We start from the raw sequence: 17,694 nt of genomic DNA, 5'->3' as shown, positions 1-17,694 counted from the left end.
TCACTGGGAGAAATGCCCGTTGGTTGTGGTATATGAGGCTCTTTCCACGCGGCTGGGTCTGGTTTGCTAGCATCTGGTTGAGCTCTTGTGTCTATTCATGTAGAGGACACTGGTCTATAGTTTTCTTTCCTCGTGAGGTCTTTGCCTGGTTTGGGGATGGGGGTGATATTAGCCTCACGGAATGAGCTGGGAAGTGTGCCTGCCTATTCTCTTTTTTTCAAAGCAGTTGGTGAAGGGTTGGTATTAATTCTTGCCGGGAGACATTTAAGGGTCGGTATCAAGTTGCTTGCAGGGGTCCGGAACCCGGGAGAGAGAGGAGCTGGCGGTAGCGACTCAGATTGCAGGGAAAGAAGACAGCGGGCCGCTCTAGCTGAGAAGGGAAGCTGGTAGAGGAAGCCCGCCAGGCAGGCGAGACGGTGCGGGAGAGCGGGACAGAGCGGCCAGGTTAGGAAAGGGGGATCTTTCTACAGAGCAGACCAGCGGGGCGCAACCGGGTCCGGGCGGAGGGCCAGGACGGCGGCCGCAGGGAGGGAGGGGCCCCGTGCTCGGGTCTCGGCGGCCAGGAGGTGGCGCGCTGGAGGGAGGGCTACGGGGCGGGCCGACGGGCCCCTCAGAGCACAGCGCGGCTTTATGAGGGTTAACCTGAAAGCCCCCTGGGCCCAGCAGCCGGCCCCTCCCGGAACAAGGGGGCCTGCCTGGGGCTCATCCCCGGGAGGCAGGCGTCCCTGTGTCCCTCCTAGGTAAGCGAAGGCCTCAGTCCCCGGAGGACGCGGGGAAGGCTCTCAGTCCCCGCTGCGCCTCTTCGTCCCCTCACGAGCCCATCCCAGCAGCCTGTTTTCCTTGCCACGTCACCTCCCATCCCCGCAGATGCAGGCACAGACGCTCTAGCCTGCAGACAGCAGCGGGAGGGCCGGGGAGGCCGGCCCAGGCTCACTTAGGGGACTTGGCTTTGGGGAGCTCAGCTGTTTGAGGGGGAGGCCTTAAGGGGCTACCCTGTGCGGAGCACTCATCCCTGGGGTGCAGGGGGGGTCCTCTTACAACTCACCCTCCTCCAGCAAGAGCCCAACAGGGGTGGTACCCATGACCTTCCTTCCTGCCATCCCATGTGGGAAGCTGGCTGATCCAGGGAGCAGGGCCGCACCCAAGGGCCCACTCACCCCAGTGTCCAGCCCCCTCCTCCGCCTCATCCCTGCTCTCTGCCCTCCCAGGGGCCTCGACTGCAGCAGGGGGGTGCAGGGAGGCCTCCCACCCGTCCCCAGGACCCCAGGTCAGCCTGTGACCCAGTCCTCCCAAGCCGGGTGTTTCCCCTTTGGCAAGAAAGAGGAGACATGTGACCCACTCCAGACCCATCGGGTGCCACCATTCGGACCGAGATAGAGAGACCCCGTGCGTTTATTTGGGTGTGGAGTCACGGGGCCGGGGGTGGGGTAGGAGACTCAGGGCTTCCACTCGATGACTTTGATGGCGATCTGCGCCGCCCGCTGCACGGCCGGGCTGAGGTCCTCCTCGAGCACCCGGAAGGTGGCCACGTGGGACTGCAGGAGCTTGCGGCCCTCGGGCGCCTCGGCCAGCATGGTGAGGGCCTTGATGGCGTTCAGGCGCGCCTTGCTCAGAGACGAGGTCAGCAGCTGCAGCAGCGGTTGGGTGGCCTCCACGTCCAGGGCCGCATACTTCCCTGCCGGCCACCGGTGCCAAGTAGTCCTGGGGTGGGGGGAGCCCTGCCCACCTCCCAGGCCCCCTGGCCGTCCCTGCCCGCAGCCTGGGCCCCACCAGCTCCCACACTGGCTTCTCCCCAGCCACCAGGTGCCTCGCCGGGCAGCACGAAGGATCTCTTGAAAGTTAAACTCCAGTCGCTGCCCCCGCCCCGCCCGCTGAAAGGCCACGCGTGCCCTCACCCTCCTGCATCAATCACTTCTCGCTGCTGTCAGGCTGGCCAGCCCCCTTGGCCCAGGCGGCCCCCCTCATCCTGTTGGTCCACCCCACACCCCCGCCCCCAGGACACCCCGCCCCTCTGCTCTGTCTCGCGCCCCCAGGCCCCCAAGCCGCAGACCTCAGAGGCCGAGGCATCCGCGTCTCCACTGCCCGCCCTACCACCGCTGGGGCCTGGCCTGCCGGGGAGCTCAGGGTCCCTCGGCAGGAATGCCAGCTCAGGGAAAGTGGCCTCACGTCCCCAAACTCCCGTGTCGCCAGGGTCCCCTGAGAGCCCCCAGCCCTCCAGGCGCCCACCCAGGACGCCCGGGGGAACACTGAGCGTGGCCCAGAGCGGGCGGGGGGTGGGGGTGGCCGGGGGGCTGCGGGGGGGCTCCTCAGGGCAAATGGGGAGCAGCGGGACTCCCAGCGCTGGGGGGTCTGCCACTGACTGAGGATCAGAGGCCCAGGCAGCCGGCAGGGGGGGACAGCAAGGAAGCTCAGTGGACCCGGCTGGTGCAGGCGGCGGAAGGTGCTGCACGGACCCCGCCTCCAGGCAGGGAACCAGTCCGGGCCCCTCCAACCACCCAGGGTGCTGACTTGAGTGTGGGTGTCAGGGTGGGGGGTAACCTCAGTTCCTCTTCGCCCCCCGCCCCTGCCCACTGAGGAGAGCACTGCTGGGCTCCACCGTCTGTCCGCCGGGACCTCAGGAGGACTGGCTCACGGGTGTGGCAAGCGAGTCAGTTGAGAATTTTGGTTCACAAACGGCCGGGTCAGAGGCAGGAATTCCAAAACGGAACCGAGAGGATGACAAGGAGGGGACCAGAAGAAGAAGGCGGAGCCCAGGACCGCCCCGGAGGGGGCAATGCCCGGCCAGTCGGGGGCGTGGCGACCCCGGGGCAGGCGGCAGACCCCCGCCCGGGCCGCCTCACCTTCGGTGGTCACCGCGGCGTTCATGAGCGCCCCCGCCGCGTTGGCCTGCACCTCCTCGTCCCTGTCCTTCAGCAGGTGCACCAGGATGGGAATGACGTCATGCTGCCACAGCTGGACCTTGCCCTCCAGGGGGACACTGCGCCGGGCACAGGCTGTGAGCACGGCGACCCTGGCTCACGAGGGCCTCAACGCCCTGGGCTCCCTGTCCCGACTGTGCAGATGGCGTCTCCTGGGCCTCCCTTCCTCACGGGAGGGGGCGGGGCTGGGGGCCTCCTGGGGCACAGGACTACTGGGCCGCCCTGGTGGAGGGGTCCTGCTCCCCCAGGGCACAAGCAGGCGGGGGGCGGGGGGCGGCCAGCCAGGGCCTCACCTGACAGCGATGAGCGTGCGGGCGGCTTTGCTGCGGATGCTGCTGTTGGCGCTCAGGAGCTTCTCCTTCAGGAAGGGCACCGCACGGCTGGCCAGCGCCTCGGTGGCGTCCTCCGTGAGGCAGGCGGCCAGCGTGTCCAGCAGGAGCGCCTGGATTTCTTCCTCCTCCCGCTGCAGCTTCCACACCAGCGAGGGGATCAGGCCGCTGTTGACGATGCCCAGGGCCCCTGCGGGGTGGGAGCGGATATGGAGCGTGGGCCGGTGGCCACCCACCACCTGTCACGTGTGCTGGAAGCCGGAGGACTGCCGGGGGGCCTGCAGTATCCGACCAGATAAATTACAAATCCCATCCTCTCCTGCTGCCAAGCAGGGGCCTGAAACCACGGCTGATACGCTGGGGTGGGAACTGTGAGGTCATGGAGGGTCCCCAAAGGTCCAGCCCTTGGCTACCTGGGATTGGGGGGCACCCACCTGGAACAGTGGCCTGAGGGGCAGCAGCCGCCCCTGCGGGACCCAGGCACACGGGGGGTCCATGACCCTCCCCAACCACCATGAACCAGAGGGAAGCCTGGGATGGAGGTGGGGGGCATCAGTCTCTCCTTCCACCCACAACGTGACGTGTCTGGGATACCCGGCCAGCCCCGGGGATGGGAGAGAAAGCTGGCCAGGTACAGGAGGAAGGTTTAGAGTGAACAGCACAGCGTCTCACGTAAAAAGGGCTGCGCCCCCAACCACAGTGGGCGGGTGGTCCAGAGTCCAGCCGAGGGGTCTGAAGGGGCCCAGTGCCCAGCAGGGAGGGGCCCTGCCTGGAGCCGCCTGCCCAACCCCCGTGAAAGCTTCTGACTTACTCCTCCCAGCCTGCCCACCCAGGGCGTCAGCATACAGCTGGCTGCTGAGAGGAGACCCCAGAGATGGCCAGGCAGCACCCCAGGGTGCTCCTGAGTGCTCAGAGCTGCTGGCAGAGCAGCCCCCACAGGGCAGGGAGTGGGCCCCCAAGGAGGGCGCCCGACAGCCCACCCAGCCCCAGCAGCCCAGGCCGCCCACCGTGAAGCCGTCCTCAGTCCCCTGCTGGAGCTGCCACCGCTGTCTCCTGCCTCCCCGGCTCAACCCTCTAATTTACTCCAGAGAGACAAATAAACAGGTTAATTAGCCTACAGGTCTCTGAGTGCCAATTAGCACCCAGGGACTTCCCCTTTGAAGACATCGCACAGCCTTCCGCCCTCGGTCCTCGAGAGCTCGCGTGACAGGGGCCTGCGGAGCGGAAGGGCAGTGAATGCAGGGCCCCCGGTGCCCCCGGCTGGCGCGCTGCTGGGGCATCAGGTGGAGCCACCAGCGCCGCCCGTTTCTGCTCCAGGTACTCACAGCTCAGGAAAAGCGTTTTCCTGTTGCCTCGAGAGTACTGGCTTCTCTAAGTTGTGGGGTTTTTTAATATTTACTTTTGGCGGCCCTAGGTCTCCGTCGTGGCTCACGGGCTCAGCATCCGCCCTGCAGCACGTGGGGCCTTAGTTCCCTGAGCATGGCTCGAACCCATGTCCCCTGCACAGCAAAGCAGATGCTTAGCCACTGGACTGCCAGGGAAGTCCCGTGGTTGGACACACAGGGATTGAAGGCAAAAGGCTAACCACGGTGGGCTCCTAACTATCCAGCCGTGTGATCTTAGACAGCCGCTCACTCTCACGGAGCCTGGTGTCGTTACTGGCACAAGCCCACCTGGCAGGGGGCAGTGCGGTGTCAGAGCAGGAGGGGTAGGAGGGGGCTAGCGTCAGGGACTAGTATCCCCGTGTGCCCGGACACAGGCCTGGCACAGCAAGGGTCTCAGAGCCCACAGAGTTCCAGCTGCAGGCCGGGGCCTGTAGGTGCGGGTGAGGGGTGGGAGGGGGATCAAAGGCTGCACAGTTCCCACCCTGCAGGAACACCTCTCGGCGGTCCCCGCCTGCCCCTCGGGGTCTGAGCACCCTCTCCCCCTCAGCCCTGCTCTCCGGCCCGGCCACCACCAGATAAGCACACCCGGGCCTTCCGCTCGGGCCTCCCAGCCAGTCCTGCTCAGCCACAGCCGTCTGGACTGCCGCTCCCCAGCCCAGTGCAGAGGTGACCGTCTGACCCTCCGAGAAGGACGGTGCTGGCCGACCGAGGGATGTGGTTCCTGCCTGGGGGCTGCACCACCCATCAGGGCTGAGTGGGGTCTCCACACCCGAGCCAGCCCAGGGAAGGTGCTGTTGTGGACAGGTGAGCAGCGAGAGTCACGCGGGAGGGAGAGGCAAGGCCTTCAGCTGCCCAGGGCTTTCCTTCCCAGCATTGCTGGGCCTGGCTCATTTGGAAACGGGAGATTTAAAAATAAAACGCGTGCGGGGTGCGCCTCTCTGCTCGCTCACTTCGCTGCTTTTCAGCTAAAAGGAGAGTCGAAGGCCTGGCTATTTATAACTAACCCAGATCTGGCTTGTTCTAGTTGGGGGGGTGGGTGGCAGTGGTGGTGCACAGACCCCAAAGAAACCTGTCAGAAAAACCCATCAGGACCCCCGGCAGCCCGAGACCCAGCGGTGGAGTTGGGGTGAGCAGGATGGACAGGTGGGGCTCGGAGAAGAGCTGGCCAGAAGGGGGCGCCCTAGGGCGGTGGGGAGGCCAGAGCGAAAGTCAGCAGAACGGTCGTCCACCTGGAGCTGACCCGCATAGATGAGGCATTCCAGGTCCTAGGGGCCCCGCTGGGCCTCGTGGGGCAACAGCGTGACCCCTGCCTGTGCCCAGGGAGACCCCGGTCCAGCGCAGCTGCTGGGCCAGGAATGGCTGGGACCGAGGGTCGTGATCCCCGGGCGTAGAACTGCTGGGGTGGAGGTTCGGCCACTTCCTGAATGCTGAGTGGGCTCAATCAGCAGGGAGCCCCGTCCCCCTTTCTCCCACGGAGCCTGCGCTGTGCTCTCCTGTCCTGCGCTCCTGGGCAGTGTGGACCCGGCCCCAGGGCCTGGCATCCGCCCAAGTGCCCAGACCTCAGCAGGCCTGGCCTCCACCTGCCTGTCCGTCTTTTCAGCCTCCTGCGGCCCCCGTTCCACCCTCGCACCTGCCCTGGCTCATGGGGACCCTGCTCTGTCCTCAACTTCCTCGGCCCCTCAGGAGCGCCTGACACGGTGACCACGTCTTCCTCCCAAGGTGCCCCCACCCCGCGGCCCTGGGACGCCCCCCTCCCAGCTTGCACCTCTCCAGCGGCTCCTCCAAGGGCTTCACAAGTGCCTCCCCCCGCTCTGGCATCCTGCCCCACTCCCCGCACTGGCTCCTCTTGGCCCCCAGCCTCCATCGGGCCATTCCCAGACATGCCAGGTCACCCGTCATCTCCCGGCCTGGCCTGAGCCTCACAGACGGACTATCTTTCTTCCTGTCCCTGGGCTGACTTGTTGACGTTTTCATACTTGATTCTACACTTGACTGCACACTGCGGGACCAGGCCTACTGTAAATAAACGTGAAGACTGTAAAAAGAAATGGAGGTGAACCTTGCCATCCTCCTCCTTAAATTTTGAGACCCAAAACTCTCCCGCGGTTCTTAGGCCAAGCTGCGCAGTCCCATCCAAGGGCCTCCAGCAGCTACTACCGTCCCCTGACCTGCCCCAGCCTGGGTGGCTGGCACCCTCGGGGCTCCAGCTGGGCTGGCCCTCTGGCTTCGTCCAGGCCGCACGTGGCTCACGCTCGGCCGTCTGCCCCAGCTCGCGGGCCCCCTCCATCCCGAGTGCAGAGAGCGCTTTGCTGAAAGGAGGATGATGGTCGCTGCTCGAGGTGGGGGAAGCACTCACTTCCGCAGTCGGGGGGCCGGGGGCTTAAGGGGGCGGCGGGCGGCAGCCAGGCTCGTCAGGCCCCTCATCTCATACCTGGCTGCCCTGCGGGGTCTCCCCATGCTCACAGCTACACGTGCCTCTGCGAACAGCTGAATTTGGACCCCTGGTCCCCCAGGTGCCCCCGCCCCTCTCTGAACACGTGTCAACGTGCATCTCCCGTCGGAATCACCCTCTTGGGACCGACCACCTGCTCGTGTCCCCTGTGGCAGGAGCAGCGGCTGAGGCTCATCCGGGCGAAGTCACTCCTCCAGCGTGTACAGGGGGTGGCGGCGGAGTCGGGGCTGTGCTTCAACCCCAGATTCCTCCGCACCGCCCCGGAGCAGGGCCTGTCACGACCACTGGTCTCTGAGTGGCCCTCTGGGCAGAAGCCCATCCTGACCCGGCCTGGCGGTCGGCCACTTCCCATTGGTCCTCAGGGGCCACCTGCAGCCAGCACACGTCAGACCCAGTCTAGCCCTCGGTGAGTCATCCACCTCGGGATGTCCACCACCGACATCTGTCCGGTCCCTGGGCTTGGCCCACCACCCCATCTCCTTCAGCCAACAAGTGGCCTGACCCTCGTACTGTGACCGTACCAGGAGGTGTAGGGGGGTAAAGAAGGGTTAGCGAGGGGCATCTGCAGGAGCATTTGCGTGTACCTGGGGCTCTGAGACGCACGGCGCGCACGGGAGGACGGGGGCGCACTGACATCTCGGTTCTGGCCTGAGCCCCACAGGGACGAGGGGCTCCTGGCTCCGAGGCCCGCAGATGAGCTCCCCCTGAAACTGAAAGCAGAAGCTGGCAGACTGCCCTTCGCTGCATTTTGCTGAGCATCCGAGCAGTCTGTGAGCTTCCCGATGGCGCCCATGGGCCCTGGCCTCAACAGAACTGGCTCCCTCCTGCCTCGCTGGTCTGGAGGCGCCGCTCCTGGGCCCCTCCCACTCTCCTACCCTCCCTTCCAAGGCAAACGCTCTGTGGCAGGATTGCCAGGAACCCTGATGAGCCCTAACCCTGCTGGCCCGAGCAGCAAAGACGACGAAGACCCCTTCCATGGCGGCAAAACGTCGCTGGCGTAAACCTCCTGGGTCCGCACGGCCCTTTCCCACGTCCTAGGCGACCGTCGCGACACGTCAGGGCGGCGGGTGCCACTAGCCCCACTTCGCAAACAGGCCTCACAGAGGTCAACCGGGTGTCCAAGGTCGCGGAGCTCAGGCTCGGTTGGGATGTGGGCCGGGGACGGCGGACGCGGCCGGAGCCGCGCACCGCTCGCGCACTCGGCCTCCCGGGGGCAGCGGCGGGGAGCGGGGGTGGGCGCCCGGCCTCGGCGCAGTGAGACCGCAGGGCCCCTCCGGGCGCCGGCCGAGCGGGCGGCGCGCGCGTGCGGGGCCGCGGAGCGCACGGAGCCCCGGCCCCGCCCCCTCGGCCCGCCGTCGCTGGGCCGCGGGCCTGTCCGTCAGCCGCTCCCGCCCAATGGGCGGCGGGCCGGCGGGCGCGGGGGCCTCCGCCCGCGGTTGGCCCGGCAACACTGCGCGCTGGCGGCTCCGCCTCCTGCCGGCGGCGCGGCGCGGCGCGGGGCGGGCGGGCGGACCCGCGGGCGGCGGCGGCGCGGGCGAGCGGGCGGAGGGAGCCCGGCCGGCGGAGCGTGTGCGCCGCCCGCGGCCCGGTCACGTCCCCGCGCGGGCGCCGCCGCCCCGCGCCGCCGGAGCAGCTCGGCCGCGGGCCTGAGGTGAGCGGGCGGCCCCCGGACCCCGCCCGGGCCTTTCGTGCGGACGGGGGGCCCCGCCTGGGCCGGGGCGGGGGGCGCCGGGATGCGGGGGCCGGGCGCGGGGCGGCGCGCCGCGGGGGCCCGCGCGCCGGGCAGGGGCGCCGCGCGCCGGCAGGTGCGGGCAGGGGCGCCGCGCCCGGGGGTGCGGCGGGCCGGGGACCCCCGGGCGGCCGCCGGCGCGGGGCGCGGGCCGGCGAGCTGCGGGTGCGGCGGGGTCTCCCTCCCGGGGCGGCGACGGGGATGGTGAGGGGCCGGCGCGTGGCCTGGGCTGAAGCGGAAGGCGTGGGCCCCCGAGGCCTGGGCCCCCGGGGGACGCACGACTCTCGGTCGGCGCTCTCGCACCCGAGCAGGTTCCTCGCAGGCGTTTAGAGCGAGAGGCGAACATCGACCCGCTGCCGTTGCGATATGTTCCCGGCTCGATATTTCTTTTTCCCTTAAAAGGCGGTGGGGGCCCTGGGGTGCGGGGGCTGGGGGGAGGAGCGGGCCTTGGGCCGGGGCTCAGCGCGCTGCTGCCCGGGGCCCGAAGGGTTCTTCTGGCTTCAGGGTGGCAGCCGAGCCTCCCGGGGCGTCGGTGGCAGAAATCCGCCTAGGCCGAGAATCGGGGTTCTCTGTGAGCAGAGAAAGGGGATGGGAGGGCGGCACCCAGGCTGGGAGCCCTGTGTCTGTCTGGGGACGCGGGGGCCCACCTGCTAGGAGGGTTGCTGGTTTCTCCCTCTTCCCCCCCCCCCCACCACCGGAGATCGTGTCCCTCTGCTCCCGTCTGGAGGAGGCTCCTTGGCCAAATTCAATTAAGCAAATGTTTACTGAGCCTTTGCTCCCCTAGGCCCCAGTGCTGGGGTGGGAGTGGACTGGCCCTGCCCTCCCGGGACTGACTCACCGCCCCAGGAGGGACAAGTGTCTGCTCCTCGGAGAACTCAGCCCTGAGGGTGGGTGTCGTCAGGGAGCCCCTGGGTGGGACCGGACTTAGCTGGGCCCTGTGGGCAAAGTGACGTTTGAACTGGAGCTTGAAGGACACACGCACGGCTGGGGTGGGCCTGGCAGGCAGAGGGCAGAGCGTGGACTGAGGCACGGACGTCGGGGCCATTCAGGCAGTTGGGTCTGGCAGGGGCATCGGAGGTCAGGCGAGAAAGGGCGGAGGCTGCCCGAGGCTGGAGCACGGGAGGCACAGCCAACCCCCTGCGCCCGTCAGCGGTGGCCGCTTCTGGGGAGGCTTGCAGTGTCCTCACCCGAGTGAGGGGCAGTGGCGTGGCCCAGAGCCCAGCGGACCGGGGAAGAGCCTGGAAGACCCCGGGTGCTGGCGGCCTCCGCCGGCCCTTCCAAGCAGGGCTGGGCTCCTGGGTAACCGGCTGCCCCTTCCTGGCCCGCACGGAGGGTGACGGTGTTGAGCTGGTGGCCTTGTTCCTCCGGGGCGCACACCTTCCTGAGCCGTAACCGTGGAGACGTGGGGGTCTCCGGGGAGGGGCCGATGGCACGGGAGGCCCTGGGTTAGGCAGCACTGTGCCTTCAGCGTGCCTCACGCTTGACGGACGAGACGCTGGCGTCTGGGGTAGAGCGCGTGTGTTGTACAGACGCTGATTTTCTCAGATGGGAGGTGAAGAGTCAGTTCCGTGCCCCTCGGCAGGCCAGGGTGACCTTCCGCTCTGGATCTGTTTGCCTGCCCGCTGCCGAGGGTGTGTCTGCCCTCCCCCTGAAGGGGCTGTGTGTCTATCTGTGTGGTGCGCCCCCCCAGACACACACCGGCTCTTGGCTGAGGCCCAGCTCGCTGCAGGGAGAGCAGGGCGCCTGCCTGCCCTCGTGGGGCGTGGCCTGTGCTCAGGGGGCTGGAGCTGCTCGCCATACAACTCCAGACGGCGGCGCACAGGGAATGAATTCTCTGCCCTGCCCTCCCCCCTGCTTCTCAGCCCTGCTGTCTCCTGGAGTCCCGGGAGGACAGGTTCCTGGTCTAACTGTCCGGAGCTTCTCCGGCGATCCCAGGAACTTCTGGGTAGCCAGGGGCACGTGGCCAGGCTGCCCAGGGCCCACGCAGGAGGCTGGGGAGGGGGGACGCAGAGCCAAGTGGCGGGGAGGGCTGGCCTCAGACTCAGGGCATGGCCCCAGCAGCCTGGACCCCACTGCGAGGCTGCCCGTGGGCACACACGATGACCGCACGCCCGCCCTCCTGCACAGCCCCGAGGACACGGCCTCCCTGACTGCCCCACGCCCGCCCTCCTGCACAGCCCCGAGGACACGGCCTCCCTGACTGCCCCACGCCGGCCCTCGAAGAGCCCGGACTCTGTGTGGTGTGCTCCCGGCTGCCAGCCGCGACTGGCCTGGCGGGAACCCTGGAGGAGGTGGGTTAGCCACCCCGCACCCCAGGAAGGAAGCCTAGGGCGGCCGAGCCCCAGGGCCGGTTCTGTGGGCTGGCAGGGAGGCGGCCCCGGGAAGCGGACACAGACGTCGGGGCGGACACTGAGGCTCAGCCCTGGTGGGGGCCCTGAGACACTTGTGCAGCCTTGGGGAGCGCGGCGAGCCCCAGGGCGGGCGGGCGCAGAACCCCCGGCCCCCCAGCCTGTTTCCGTCCCCGCCGCAGGCAGATGCAGGAGAGCCCTGCCCGCCCCTGTGTGGTCCTCCCTGGCGTCCACACGGCCAGGGCGGGCACTTCCCGCAAGTAAGCTGTCTAACAGGGACCAGCCAGCAGGGACCACCTGTCTCCCTGGGCCCCCCCCGGGGAAGTGGAACCTCACCCGCTCGCCCGGCTCAGCCCCGGGTTCCTTTGGCTGATCTTTATGTGAGGGCTCGGGCCGTGCCCAGTGCAGGGGCAGGCACACTCAGGCCCCGAGGACTGACGGACACCCCGTGACCGGCATCAGGCAGGACAGTTGCCGTGAAGGAGACCAGTGCCGTGGCTGGGAGGGGCGTCTCTGTGGCGCAGCTGTTAACACAGCGCCTTGGAGAGGCGACGGTCGAGCTGTATGCCCCCCAGGAAAGAGTGCCAGGGGGAGGGTGGCCGCTGCAAAGGCCCGGGGGTCAGGGAGCCGCTGTGGGGAGCCGGGCGGGTGGGATTGCCCTTTTAAAAGAGGCCCACCGCTGCGTTCGTGGTGAGGGGCTGCTGACCTAGGGCGGGGCCCGGCGCTGAGAAGGGGTCGGACGCAGGGGTCAACTGAAAGCGGGCCTGCCGACGGGGCAGAGGAAGGACGGGGCTGGCCTCGGCGAGGAGGAGGCCGCAGAAGCTGAATGGGACGCGGGGAGCCAGGAGCGACACGGGTGGACCCAGGCGCGTGTGGTGGTCTGAGGGGAGAGCTGGCGGGTGCTGGAGCCCTGGGGTCCGTACACCAGGAGCCGGGGCACGGGGGCCGGCGAGGCTCCTCGGGGTCGAGGACGGGTGGGCCCCGGAGGAGCATGTTGGCGGGAGGGGTGGTGTCCCCCGCGGGGACTCAGCACCGAGAGCAGGGCCAGCTGCACCGTCTGCGGGGCCTGCGTTACAGGTCATTAAGCATCTGTGAGGCCCGTGGCAGCAGAGCGTCAGGCCGGGGAGCCCTGTGTGTGTGCCCAGCAAGGCCCGTCGTGGGGTGGCGCCCCGGGCCAGCGCCCACCCCCGGCCCATGGGCGGCTGGGCCAGAGCCGGCCGCGGGGGCCGCCGGCCCTCCCGCCACGCTTCTCCCGCTCTGTTCACGGGCCCTGGCCCTCGGGCGGGAGGCACGGCCAGACGGCGGCGGCCTGGGCCGCCCGTTGGCAGGAGCGGGCACACGTGGTGTGCAGCCTCACAGACAATGGCTTGCCTGAGTTCGTCTCTTTTCCAAAGGGACCTGCTGCACGTCACAGGGTTTGGAGCTACTTGCTTCTAAATTGACGGTGGCACTCTCTTGCAGAGAAGTCCCTGGAGGATCCGTGAAAGTGCTAAGGAGGGAGCCTGTTAGAATCCTCCGGGCTGGGGCGGGGGGTGGGGGTCACAGACCGTCGGGTCCCGCTGCGGCTGGCAGCCGCTGACCACCCGCGCCCTCCCCAGCTCCTCCGGCCCCCACCTCTCCTGGTTCTGTGGTGCCCTGACCTCCTGCTCAGCGCCCAGCTGACCCGAGGTGTGTGCATGCCTCCGGCCTGCCCACCTGTCCCCCCTTGCTTCCTGGGGCCCCTCAGAGTGACCCCCCAGCCGTGGCCGGCACGTGTGGGTGCGGGGCTCTCCCCTGGCGTGGCCGCCCCTCACCCTCTCCGTTACCTCCGACGCGCTGTGCAAACATATTTCTCCAGAAAACGCCGGGAAGAAAAAATAATTAGAGTGTTGCCTCCATTATCCAATTTCTGATTAATCAAACTCTCTTTGTCCTCGGCCAAAATCTGCTCGTCTCCCGGAAGCACTGGGCCGGTGCCAGGCATCGGTTGCCTCGGTGGTACCTCCACGCACGCGTGCCCATCCCTGGCCTCGCCCGGCGGGCGGCGGCCGGGAGGAGGGTCCAGGCCGGCCGCCCTGGTTTCCCCAGCATGGCCTGCCGCCTCCAGGAAGCCACCCCGTCCCGGGCTGGGCCCTGCCCTACGCGGCCCCGCGGCCCGCTCTCCAGGCGCGTTGGCCTGCTTTTCGGCCCTGCTGCGCAGACGCGGGGGTCTTTGTCCCCCGGCCAGGGGTGGAAGCACAGCCCCCGCTCTGGAAGTGCAGAGGCATGCCAGTCCCGTTCCTGGCTGTCCTGGGCGCTTCTGGGGCAGGAGAGGGAGGAAGGGAAGGCGGTGCGCGGCACCTGGGTGCCCAGGATGGGGGTGGGGGTGGGGGTGTGGGGCCTGCGTTGGGCCTCAGGGTGGGGCGAGTGGCACGGGGCCTGCAGGCTTACCAGCCTGAGGGCCAGCCTGGGTCGGGGGCTTGGCAGGCTGGGTCAGGGTGTGGCGGGGCACACACCTTGTCCATTGTGGCGAGGGTCGCCCCGGCCTTGCTGGAAGGCTTCCCGGAAGTCCCCGCGGGCCGCTCCCTGCCCCGAGTGGGCCCCTCCCTTGCTCAGTACAAAGGGCGGGGTGCGTTCATCTGGCAACGGCTTCCTGCCGGGTACCTGTGGGCCGCGGGACACCTTAGTGACAGGACCTGCCCACAGCCCCCGCCCCGCCCCGCCCCGCGGAACCAGCGTCCCTCAAGCGTGAGGGCGCCGCTGCACACGCTGATCCAGCCACAGGTTAGGCAGCCACGGTGTCATGGGAGGGGGTCATAAATAACGCTGGGGCGGCGGGTGCTGAGCTCAGAGTGGCTCTGCCTTGTGTCCCCTGGGAGCGGGGAGCAGGGAGCCGGGGCCTGCTGGCTGGTCGGGGGCAGTCCAGAGCAGGGCCTGGGGCCTCGGCCTGCAAGAAGGAGGGGCGGGGCTGGGCGAGGCTGAGGAAGGCCCTGTCCTGGGGGAGGTCCTGACCCGCTGCTGGTTGGGGGTCCCCAGAACCTCGGTTCAGGGTCCCTTGGGAAAGGCATCAGGTCTCAAAGGCGCTGCTACGGCTGGGCACTCAGGGGCAGAGTCTCCCTGGCCTTGGGGGGGTGTGGGCAGGGTGCTTTGGGCAGTGGGGGGCTGTGGGCCGGGTGCTGTGGGCAGGGTGGGAGGTTGGGCAGGGTGCTCTGGGCAGGGTGGGAGCATGGGCAGGGTGCTATGGGCAGCGTGGGGGGACGGGCAGGGTGCTGTGGGTAGCGGGGGGCACGGGCAGGGTGCTGTGGGCAGTGGGGAGTATACTGAGGGAGGCCGGCTTTGCCCAGGGGGCAGGTGCTGGGAGGGCGGCCTGCCCCGTCCTGTCCAGTGCTCCTGGCATCTGGGCATGTAGGGGTCATCTCAGAAGGTGCTGTTGTGTCCGGGAGCAGCAGAGAGTCTGGTTCTGCCGCAGTGATGTCAGCCAGGCCCCCGCCTCCCGCGCCAGCAGCGCTGCCTCTGGAGGATGGGTGTCTCCAGGTGGGAAGCATGCACTTTCTGCCCTCTGGGCCCTGGGGGTCCCTGCCAGGGAGCCCACACTGAGCCACCCCCTGGGGAACCGTGGGAGGGACGCTGCTGGGGCGGGCTTGCCTGTAACCAGGCCCAGCAGGTGCCCGCTGCCCTGCGAGTCCTCTCTCGGGCAGTGTCAGCCCAGGTGTCCCCAGCCTGGCCTCCCCAACCCCGTGTGATGGTCTGTCTCCTCCAGCGTCAGCTCCCTGGACCTCCCGCCACACTCCCTGGGGCAGCTCTCCAACACACACCCTACTCCCATCTCCATGGCGCTGCCCTTCCCCGGTTCCCCCACCAGAACACAAGCCCCGGGTACATAGGCCCACCCCTGTGTCCCCGAGCCCAGAGTGGAGCCTGACACCCAGCTCAGGCCCCCGACGGCACCACGGTGGTCAGACGGGCCCGGGCGAGGATGGTCACCCATCAGGAGGGCCTCAGGCGGTGGTCTGATGAGGTGGGCTGAGGGGGTCAGGGCGGAGCAGTCCTCTGAGACAGCGTCCATGCCAAGCGAGGCCGAGGGAACGGCACTGACCCCCCCCTGGGGGGTCCAGCAGGGAGGGGTTCAGCCTGGGTGCGCCCTTCTGCATGCTGGGGGCTGGGTGGTCGCCGGGCCACAGAGAGGGCCTGAGACCCCAAGCTGCGAGAGGTACCCTTCCCCCGGGTCGGCTGCCTTCCTCCTCTGTCCCTTCCCTTGAGGGGAAAGCCCCCGTGTGGAGCCCGTGAGCCGCGTGCTGCCACCCCCCGGTCTTGCTGACCCCACTGTCCAGCGGGAGCGGGCCCATGGCCTGCCCCCGGCAGTGCCCACACTGGCAGCTACGACGCTGCTGGCCTCGGTCCTTCTGTCAGAGCTGCGACGCGGGCTTTCCTGCGAAGCAGAACGTCGAGGGCGATTTTAAAGCAGAGATGTCTCAGTGAGAAGGCAGTCAGCTTAGGGAAGACGGGGCCACATACGACAAGACCAGCTGACCGGTTGTGTTGGCGCCAGGGGTCCTGGGGGGTCGGAGGGCCCCCCACCCCACAGGCAGCCCCGGGGGCACTGCCCATTTCCCAGACCTGAGTCCTACACCCAGGGCGCCATGCCCAGCTCCGGGCACCCCGTGAGGGTGACGCGGGAGCCGTGCTCAAGGGACGGCAGTGAAGGCCGTGCCCTATGGGTCCCAGACACCGAGGGTGCAGCCAGGCCCTCCCTCGGACCCCACTGCGCCGGCTTCCCGGGGACACAGCGTCCCCGAGGCCCAGCCCACAGCTGCCCTGAGTTCGAGGACGCGAGCAGACCGCCCCACGTGTCTGTGGACCTGGGCCAGCCGGGTGGGGCCATGAGCCCCGAGGTCAAAGCCACGTCCTGGGGCCACAGCTCGCGCTCAGTGGGTGCAGGCAGGTCAGAGCCGCAGGGGAAGGACACAGGCCTGCGGGGGCCGCAGATGGGCCTAGGCCGAGCTCCGGCAGGCCCAGCAAGGGCACACGGGGCCCGGCGCTCGGACACGAGTATCCACCCGTCGCGGGACGTGGGAGCGCAGCTGAGCGGGCCTACACGGGGGGCAGAGACACCTCCTTCCTGGGAGGCGGGGGTGGGGTCAGCAGGGACCGCGGTCCAGGAGGGCGGGGCCGGGGCCCTGAGTGAGAGACGATCCCGGCCCAGAGGCCCGTGGCAGAGGCGCGTGGCCAGGCCCCAGGCGCTGGGGCTCAGGCTGGCGGCCCCCAGGTCCCCATGGAGGCGTCAGTCCAGGCGCAGCTCTCTAGAGCGTCAGGCTTGCGGCTTGGTGCTGGGGTGGTCTTGCCTGACCGTGCCAGCCCTGGGGTTCTCCCCTGACCCCCCCGCACGGCTGGCCAAGCGAGTGACCTCTGCTCAGACCCCACAGGCCCCCTCAAGCCCAGCCCTGCCCGGGAGCCCAGGGCTCAGTGTAGAGCAGGCTTTCCTGGGGGCGGGGGCTCCCCTGTCTCATCTCTGCCTCCCTGGAGGAAGCCGGCTCTGGGACGAGCCCGCCCCGCCCGCCGGGTCCAGGGCTCCTCGGCCCCTAAGCTGATAAGCCGTCTTCCGTCCCAGAGACCCTCTGGCTTAGGCCGGCTTGGGCACGACACCCTAGGTGACCTTGGCCCTGGCCTCCCTGCCTGCACCAGGGGTGGGGACCGCAGGGGGCCTCTGGGCACGCAGTAGGGGCTGCCATCCCACAGCCGTGCTCCAGCTCTTGACGTGGCCGCGGGGAGGGCGGCGGCAGGACCGGGAGTCATGGGGCTGGAGGGCTGGGCCAGGCCCCGGGGGGCGTCCAGGGGGCAGCGCACCGGATGTGCAGGGCCCCACCGAGCCCGCGACCCCGCCCTGGCCCCGGTGGCCCCGTGCCCTGTGACTTGAGGCCTGAGAGGGGCGTGTCCGGGGAGGGGGCCAGGGTGGGGGTCGAGGTCGGAACAGGGAGGCTCCAAGGGGAAGCATCTCTCTCAAGGCTGTGGGAGGGAGGGCGGCTTCCAGCCGCAGGGTCCGGAGTGGGCTCTGGGTTTGAGGTCCTGCCCAGGCGGCCCCCCGGGTCCACAGGCAAACGGGTCAGCGAGGCCGCTGAGGGGGCCAGGGTGGAGCTTCAGAGGACGCGGTTGCCCTCGCAGCGGTCGGGGAGCCCGGGCTGGTCCACCTGTGAACACTGAGCCCGTTTCCCACCAGGGTCCCCCCTCCCAGCGTGGACCAGACCCCGGGGCGCCCGCCAGCCAGCTGCAGCCGTCCCCTCTGGCCCTGGGACAGCTACGTGCAGAGCCTTCTGCGTCCAGGGGTGCTGTTCACACCCAGACGGAGCGCGGCACTCGGCCCACCCAACCCGGAGAGTAGGCTGCCCCCCGCTGTCAGGCCAGCCCCACGCGTCCTCTGCTTCCCCCAGGCCGGCCCCGCGCAGCCCAGCACCCAACCCCAGCCTTCGCCCTAAAGCCGGGCCCCCATCACCGCTCACTTGCCGCCTCTGGTCCAATGCCCGCCCTCCTCGGTCGAGGGTCTCCAGCAGACCCCCACTGCCCGCCGGCCAGCCCAGTGA

At 68.9% G+C, this 17,694-nt stretch overlaps 1 protein-coding gene across 1 annotated transcript in view; it reads right to left on the bottom strand.

The window, feature by feature from the left end:
• Positions 1 to 1,374: 1,374 nt before the first annotated feature.
• RSPH14 (radial spoke head 14 homolog) overlaps positions 1,375 to 17,694 on the bottom strand; it is a 48,362-nt gene continuing 32,042 nt past the window's right edge. Inside the window, exons 5-7 of the mRNA XM_027956863.2 lie at positions 3,212 to 3,437; positions 2,841 to 2,977; positions 1,375 to 1,675 (exon numbers count right to left, since the gene is read on the bottom strand). Of these exons, the coding sequence (XP_027812664.1) occupies positions 1,437 to 1,675; positions 2,841 to 2,977; positions 3,212 to 3,437 (602 nt within the window). The 3' untranslated portion in view covers positions 1,375 to 1,436. The remainder of the gene's footprint in view (positions 1,676 to 2,840; positions 2,978 to 3,211; positions 3,438 to 17,694) is intronic.

This window comes from Ovis aries, chromosome 17, assembly GCF_016772045.2.
Source record: "Ovis aries strain OAR_USU_Benz2616 breed Rambouillet chromosome 17, ARS-UI_Ramb_v3.0, whole genome shotgun sequence".
Taxonomy (NCBI): Eukaryota; Metazoa; Chordata; class Mammalia; order Artiodactyla; family Bovidae; genus Ovis; species Ovis aries.
This window is presented reverse-complemented; position numbering and strand designations above follow the sequence as displayed.